The sequence below is a fragment of the Sciurus vulgaris genome, assembly GCF_902686455.1.
Source record: "Sciurus vulgaris genome assembly, chromosome: 1".
In the NCBI taxonomy this organism is placed as follows: Eukaryota; Metazoa; Chordata; class Mammalia; order Rodentia; family Sciuridae; genus Sciurus; species Sciurus vulgaris.
In genome coordinates, this window is record NC_136461.1 from 529062 (window position 1) to 537213 (window position 8152).

The window sequence follows — 8152 nt, forward strand, 5'->3', positions numbered from 1 at the left end:
AGGCAGCTTCAGGAACAGTCAGCCTGCAGGGCACTAGAACGGTGTGAATCCCACGTCCTCATCCTTCACTCTGACCCTGATTGCCTCTGAGGTTCGACCTTGGGTTAATAAGGTGGCTGACCACTGACACTAATGGTGGAGACCCAGCACCATCAGACCAGCAGCGACCACTGGCAGAGGGCAGGCAGGAGCTGTGCCTAACCAAGTCTGGCCCACTCAGGGCACCTCAGCTGGGGTCTGGGCTGCTGCTGCAGGGCTGGACCTTAGGCTCTGGGTAGAAACTGGAAGGAGCATCCATCAGTATATCAGCCAGCCATGAAGAATCAGCCACGGGAATCCAGCCCACTGCCACTTCTGCTACGCTGCTTAGAAACAGGTCAGCATGGAGCCCCTTTCCCTCCCCGCTGTACTTTGTGGCCTCCACACAAGACTGACTGTCATTTTTAAAGGGTGGAAGTTTAGGTTCAGAGGCCACCCTGCATGAGGGTTCCAGCACGGGCCGTCCCAGGCACAATGTGCATGCCTGCAGAGCCAGCAGCCAGAGCTCAGGGCCAGGGCCACAGGCAACTAGAGGTACTCTTCTGCCTGTTTGCCCCTGTGTAAAATGGGGAGCCACCTTGCCCCCTGGGCACCATGAATGCCAAGAACATTTGGGTGGGGAAGCTGTAGAGGCAGTTCAGAATCCTTCTCCAGCATCAGTCCCCAGCCTCCTGCTCACTGAGCACACCTGGGTCACACTTGGAGAGAGAAGGTGCCAAGACAGGTCCTGCTAAGACCCCCATAGCCTCCCCTCACCTGCTCACCCCTACAACCTTCTGACCAGCAAGACCAGGCTGTCCAGCCTTCTGTTTATAGAGTTGATGGACTTAGCAGTGGGGACAGCTAAGGGGTGGGCAGCAAGGCTGGCAGCCAGAGTCAGCTGGGGCCTCATTCCCCAGGCCACACCTCTGAGAGCAGAAGCCACCCTTCTGCAGCAGCAGGGCCTGGGTTCACCCTTAGGAGGACTTCCTGCCAGCAAGCTCTCTGAGGGGCCTGAGCTGCAGGAAGGGAAAGCTAGTTACTCCTCAGCATCTGGGGCAGGGACCATCCTCACTGTTGATCTCTCTGCAAGAAGATCATGAAGGATTAGGGTCAAGAGAACATCCAGCACAGGACTAGAAGGCCTTGGTCATTTCTAACCAGTAGGGAATGTCTGGCCAGGGTTTGGGGGTCCCAAAGAGCTGGCCCAGACGTGACTCAGGAGGGTATATGCACACACCTGCTCCTCCCAGCAGGAGGCCCGTGCAGACTCTGGGCTCCAGGTTCACCTGCTGGCAGCTGGTGACACCTTGGTGGCTGTTGTCCGGTGGCCTGAGCTCTTGCCTGGCAAGCGCGTTCAGTGTGGGGGCAGAGGAAGGCATGCCCGTGCTCCCAGCCCAGTTCCTCTTCTGTGTTCCCCTCCACAGCCCCTGCAATGATGGGAGACAGGTTGATTCAATGCCAACTGCCCAGAGACAGCCTGGGGCCCTTCACCTTTCCTCTCCTACTGCGGGGAAGCAACTTGGTGACACAGCCCAGGACACAGGCCCAGCCCCTCCAAAGGCTTGGAGCCCAGACTCAGCACTGGCTGCATCAGCTAGTCCCCTCTCAGGCTGGAAGAGGCCACTCAGCCCCAGGCGATACTTGAGGAAACAGGCTCAGAGGTTAGTGACTTGGGCCGGCTCCTCCCCAGCAGGACTTCCCGGGTCGCCCCAGCCCCGGCCTGCCTCCAGAGCCGTGGGGCCAAGGACTTCCGTGCTCCTTGGAGTCAAGGCTCTACCATCTGGACCCAGTGGGAGTGGGGCTCCCTCCCTCATCCAACCCAGGTCCTTCGGGGTGAGGTGTCAGGAACCCAGAGTCTGCCTGGCGAGGTGGTAGCAGGGCTGGAATCCACCCCTCGGACTGGGACCAGGATGAAGGCTGGTTGTTTAGAATGGGGAGACCACTGGTCACCCTGGGGAGATGCAGGGTCCCCAAGTAGAGACGGGGAGGTGGAAGGTCCTGGGGACAGGGCTTCAGCCTTCCCCAGCCACACTGTGCATCCTGCGGTCTCAGCCTGTGCTGTGCTTTCAGCGTGTGGCCTGTCACCTCAGTGTGGCTGGTGGTGAACTCAGCTTGGAGGGGTGGCCCAGCCCCCCCAGAGCCTTCCGCACATCCAGATCCCAGGTGGTTCTCACAGCACCCTGCCGATGGCTGTGCCGCTCGATCCAAGGAACCCCTGTGTTCTGAGAGAGAGCATCCCACCCACTGTCCCTCGGCCACAGACACCTGTGGTCAGGGCTGAGCCAGGTGGGCTGGAGTGAGCAGGCATTCCTCCAGGCCTGGCAGGAGAGTGGGCAGAGGGGAGGGCCCCACTCACCGGGAACCAGAGTCTGAGCGCCAGGGGTGAGCATGGCAGAGGGCACCCCAGGGGTCCCGGCTCAATAGGGACCTCTCCTCTCCCTCCAGAAATGGCTACCCCTCACCCTAGCCAGGGTCAGAAGCCCAGGCCTGCCCTTCATGGCGTGGCTTGAGAAGGACTCACCGGGCAGAGGGACCCACCTCTCTGCCCCCAGAAGTTTCTAGTCCAGAGCAGGTGTGGCTGTCCCTGCTGGCTGAGCCCCTCCCCTGAAGCCCACCCCACACCCAGCAGCATGTAAAAGAGGAGGCTGCCCAGCCAGCCCAGGGCCACGTCCCGCTTAGTGACCCACTGAAGCTGCCGCCACCTCGGTCACACACCACACCGTCAACAGGGAACGGAGGCTCCTGCACAGGAAGACCCCAGCCACGAGGTACTAGGGATGCTTGGCACAGGCTCCACTCGCTGCTGCTTGGCTCCTGGGGGTCAGGGCAGGGTGCCCTTTGGGGCAATCAGGGTAGTCATCTTCTGGGTGGGCGTGGCCTGGAGCAGAGGACACTGCACATGGTGTGGTGCACAGCATTTGCTGAGTAGAAGCCTAAAGAACCCTCCAGACACTGTGGGGACAGCACCTGGAGGACACCTCCAACAGTGTGTGTCCAGGCAGCAACACCCCCACAGGCTGCATGCAGTATGAGCCACACATGTGGCCATACTGTGTGCATGGAGTCAGGCAGGGCAGAGGGGCTGACCTGGTCCTGTCTCTCACACACTCAGACACAAAGGACACGGGCAAAAAGGGTGTGCAGCCATGTGCAGCAGTGTCCTTCGGCCCTGCTGACCGAGGGCTCGTGTGCTGGGCAGGACTCCTGGTAAGTGTGAGCAGACACACGTGAGCGTGGGCACCCGTGCGTGCCTAAGGGCTGTGCCTGAGCTCCTGCACTGCTGGAGGCCTCTGGCATCTGGGAGGGCACTTCTTGTACCCAGGTGACCTCAAGAAATGGCAGCTGGTCCTCCAGCCCCTCTCTGCAGTCTCCCCACCCTCCAGAACAGGGGTTTCTGTTCCCTCTCTGTCGCTCATAACATTCAGACAACCATCCTGCGTACCTGTGAGGGCTTGGCATGACGCTGGGTCACAGGTGAGCAGAACTCCGCACGTGTGGCCACCACGGGTACTCAGTGCTGCAGGGCACATGGGGGCCTCCACCCCTGCTCCAGGGCCCCAGAGCTGGTTGGCTTGCTCTGACTCGCGCATGCCCGGAGCACACTGGAGCAGCCTGCTCGGCCACGCCCAGCAGGGCACAGGCAGGGTTGCAGCAGACACCAGCCCAAGCCTAGGTCCAGCAGGTTGCACCCCAGAAGTGAGAAGTGATTCAGGCCAAGATAAGGACAGTCCTCAGAGTCTGTCAGCTGGACCGTGCCACTGTGGCCAAGGGCCAGGTATTCCCAGGGACAGAGAACAGAAACCCACCAGATCCTGGGTGGGGAGACCTGCCTGGGCTGGGGACTGGTGGGGGCTGCTGGTTGGGTCAGGTGGGAAACCACCTAGGTGGTGGGCAGGGGCCCACTGAGGCTTCCTTCTTGGACACAGGCTGGAACCATGGCCCAAGTGGCCGACAAGGGCCTGGGCCCTGGGAGCACCTCCAGAGTCTGCTGGCCCTGCCAGCATGTGAGGAGGCACACAGGGAGGGCTGCTGGACCCGCATGCTTCCTTGGAGCTACCGGCCTTCTGCGCCAGGGCCACCACCCACAGCACCGTGCGCCTCGTCTGCTTCCGCCAGAACCATCTCAAGACTGCCTCCTGGGGCTGCTGCTCCTGGGCACCCTGGGGTGCTCTGCTGGCAGCTTGGGCTCCTGCTGGAGTAGCACTGGTGCTGCCCAGTCATGGTGGCAGTGCCCGTGCACTCAGAACACAGCTCTGCCCTTCAGTCACCCTGTGCAACACAAACCCGCCCCGGTGAGGGCCTGGGGGGGTTGGCCTGAGGGACCAGCTCCTGACCCTTCACAGCCTGGGCTGCTCCCTGGGCACTGGCTCCTGAAGCCTAGCCATGGGTGGTGCTCTGGCCTGTGCCCAGCCAGGACTTCCAAAGGGACACCCAGGCCCTGGGAGCCCAGGCAGTGTGAGCGTGTGAGCAGGGCTGCAAGCTCAGGGTCCCCCAGGAGTGGGCAGGGACCAAGGGAAAGGGGCTTGAGCATGTGGGAGGGCCAGCCAGGGGTCTGACCTCGGTTCTGCAGCCCTGGGGGCTCCCAGGTCCAGCCTCCCAACTCAGAGTCCCTCACCTGCATCCTGGGGCGGGGAGGGGCTGAGTCCTCATGAGGCCCAGAGACACTGAGGATGCACAGTGCTGACTGTCCCTGACCAGTGATTGGCTCTCACGAGGCTGTCTGACTCAGCGGGCCCCCAGGCCGAGCCCTACCCAGCACCATCTGGAGGCCCTGGATGCTTTTGCCCAGGAGAACTTCTACTCTCTGTACAAGTTCAACTTCAACAAGGGCAGCCAGGACCCTCTGCAAGTGTCTCTGGCCCTGAGACCCCTGTCCGGCTGGACCATGGAATCTGTCTGCAGCTCCTGAGGCACCTGGATGGACAGCACAAAGCGGGCTTCAGACTGGTGAGGGGAGGGGTGCTGGCATGCTGCCTGGGGAGAGCAGGCCTGGGCGTGGGCAGGTGAGGGTTGTGACTCCCAGTGCACCCCGCCTTCCAGTGCAGTGACTGCTTCTACCGCACCTACTTGTCAGGCGTGGTGGCTGCCCGGGAGTGGTACCATTTCCACATGGACACCCTGGCCCTACTGTCCATTGCCTGGGAGGATAGTCAGCAGAGCAATGGTGGCCGCTTCATTTTGTCTGGCCACTATGACAGCAAGGACTGCCAGGCCCGGTGAGCAGGGCAGGGCTAGTGGGCTGCTGCCCTCCGTCCCACCCAGTGGAGGAGGTTCTACACTGGGGTCTGGCTGGCCAGATACCAAGGCTGCCCAGGGCTGGCCACAAACAAGGCAGGCACAGCCCCTTAGCGTGCTGGGTGGGGAGGCAGGCCACAGGCATGGATGGCCTGAGCGCGGCCCCAGGGTCTAGGCACTTCCAGAGGCCCCACCACCCCACCTACGGCAGCTACCACACCTCTAAGAGCGTATGGACTGCACAGCACCCGGGTGTCACCCACGGTGAGTGCCAGTCCCTGGTGGGCATGTGGCTGTGATGGTGCAGGAGGGACAGGGGGACTCACACCTCCCTCTGGCTTCCCCAGGGATCAGCCTGGTCCTCAGGACTGAGCAGCAGCATCACCTCCCTCTGCTGTCCACGGGCACAACCACACACCCTTCTTAGAGCACCTGAGTTTCAGTATCCAGCCAGGGACAGAGACCACCATTGGCTTCCAAGAGGTGGATGGGCTTGGGGAACCCCTGGGCAGGATGGGCGGGGGTGGGGGGCATCAAAACTGAAGTCCCTCCCCACAGGACATGGTGCACCAACTGGGGAGCCCCTATGGCCACTGCACTGATGGCGTGGAGGGCGTGGCCATACCACTGCTGTACAACACCTCCTACACCAGGCAGGTAAGCATGGGCGGGCCGTGGGGTCCAAGCCTTCGGTGGCCCTGTGCAGACAGGGCCTGAGTTCCCATTCCTGCTGCCCTCAGGCCTGCCTGGTGCCCTGCTTCCAGAAGCTGATGGTGGAGACCTGCTCCTGCAGCTGCTACCTCTACCCCTGTATCCCCTGCCCGCCGGGGCTCAGTACTGCAGCCACACCCGGCACCCAGCCTGGGGTGAGCCCCGCCCTCCTCCCCTGGGGAGGGCTGTGGAGGGGCGTTCCGCATGGTCCACCTAATCATTCCACGCCCCCGGCCCCTCTCCAGGTCACTGCTTCTATCGCTTCCACCAGGACCTGGAAACCCACCAGCTCCATGTGTCTCCAGCTGCCCCAGGCCCTGCAGGTGAGTGGGGGATGATGGGCCCAGGGTCAGGGGTCACTGCCCTAGGCTGCTGCAGGGTGTGACCATTGGCCTGTCTCTCCCAGGGAGTCTTCAAACAAGCTGTCCGCAGGGACCTCCAGGTGGCCTTCAGCCAAATCTGCTGTGAGCTGGCAGGGGCATGGTGGGGACGGGCTCAGCAGGTGCCTGGCAGTCCCTGCCTCACGCCTGGCCGTGGTGCCCTCTGGAGAGGGCAGCAGTCGCTGTGCAAACCTTCTCTGTGCAGGACTGGATCCTGGCTGCGTTTGGCAAGTGGGCCTGCAGAGCCGGGGCCACAGCCACAGCTACAGGTGAGCGCACGGCACCCTTCCCTCAGGGGCGTCCTGGCCGAGCCCCTCCTGGGTGAGCCCCTCACACCTGCTCCCACCCCAGGAGCAGTGTGGCCAAGGTGGATATCTTCTATCAGGAACTCAACTACCAAACAGTGGCTGAGGCTCCCGTGTACTCCATGAGTGACCCGGGATCTAGGGTCTGGGCCGCAGGGAGGTGGGCAGTTCTGGCCACTGTGCTCAGAGGTGCACAGGTGCCGGAGGCCCCCACACCCTCCTCACTCCCACCCACCCACAGGTCCCCCAGCTGCTCTCAGCCATGAGCAGCCCCTGGAGCCTCAGTCCAGGAGCTCGGCTCCTCAGTCCTCTCCACCTGGAACTACTGGAGTTGCTGCTGGATGCTGTGGCCCTCACCTGCCTGCTGGGCTTACATTGGCTCTGCCGAGCACGGTGGTCACAGCCTAGAGTCAGCACTGCCTTGGAGTCAGGCCACACTAGGATAGAGGCCAGCCTGAAGCCTAGGGACTGCAGGCATGCTGGCAGAGGGCCAGGGGGACCAGCAGGGTCTCACCTACAAAGATGTTTCCTCAAGCTCTGGAGGGAGTCTTGGCAGAAGAGGTAGGTTCAGCTTCTGTCCCTTGACACTCCTGACACCTGAACTAGCCCTGGGGCGTCTGACCCCTAGGCCTGATCCTGCAGCAATAGTGGGCGCCCCTGGATGTCCAAGATGGGCCAGACTGGCCCCCCCAGGGATTCCTGTTGGGTCCACCCAACAGTTCGCAAAGCTGCACGACTGAGTCCATGGGCATGCAGATACATCAGGGCCTCTCTTTGCCCACCCTTCAGTGGTCCCGGGTCTGGAGCAGGTCCAGCAGGGAGGAGGGGAGATTTGCACCTGTCTAGACTCCTGAGTTTTGAGTGTGATTGTGTCCATGCCTGTGTGTGGGTGTGAGCAGAGGTGACTTTACACGGTGGTGCATCTGTGCATTTCCGTGTGTGTCTGTCTGTACTTCTGTCAACACCTGTGTGTAGGTGTGTGTGCATGTCAGGCAGAGCCTGCCTCAGCTTCAGGGCAGCCTCTGGGTAGGCAGGAAGCAGGACAGGGCCAAGGCAGGGCACCCGGTGACCTCAGTTGCTTTGTAATAAAACCCATGATTCACCTGGTGGCCAGTGTGTGTGTGGCTTTCCTCTTACCCATGCTGGGGTGAGAGGCAGATCTCAGGCTGCACCCCACACCTCCTTGGAGCAGACCACGCAGTCAGCATGGGCACCAGGGACAGACTGCAGGACCAGGTTCAAGCCGTCCTCACTGGCTGGGGACACCCCCCCTGCTCCCACCAGGGGTCACTGGCTAGGCCAGAGGAGGGCAGAGGGGCCAGGGACTGGGGACTGGGAATGGCAGAAGTCCTTGGTCCCCATCAGGCCCCTGGTCTTTGGGGAAGGGACACCGGTGGACCCTGCTCACAGCTGCTGCTCAGGGAGAGCAGAGGACCTGTTCACATCCCCAGCGGAGACAGAGCAGAGCAAGGCGGGTGAGCCAATGAGCAGGCCGTGGGC

The 8152-nt window shown here is 62.2% G+C and overlaps 1 protein-coding gene across 1 annotated transcript; it reads left to right on the forward strand.

The window, feature by feature from the left end:
- Positions 1-3205: 3205 nt before the first annotated feature.
- SCNN1D (sodium channel epithelial 1 subunit delta) lies at positions 3206-8022 on the forward strand. Its single transcript, XM_079128237.1, is given in 14 exon segments — positions 3206-4219; positions 4223-4313; positions 5042-5178; positions 5220-5520; positions 5604-5660; positions 5663-5739; positions 5815-5913; positions 5997-6062; positions 6065-6122; positions 6213-6254; positions 6257-6290; positions 6374-6616; positions 6699-6774; positions 6894-8022. Coding segments are annotated over 14 exon segments (1764 nt in total). The 5' UTR covers positions 3206-4060; the 3' UTR covers positions 7218-8022.
- Positions 8023-8152: the final 130 nt, after the last annotated feature.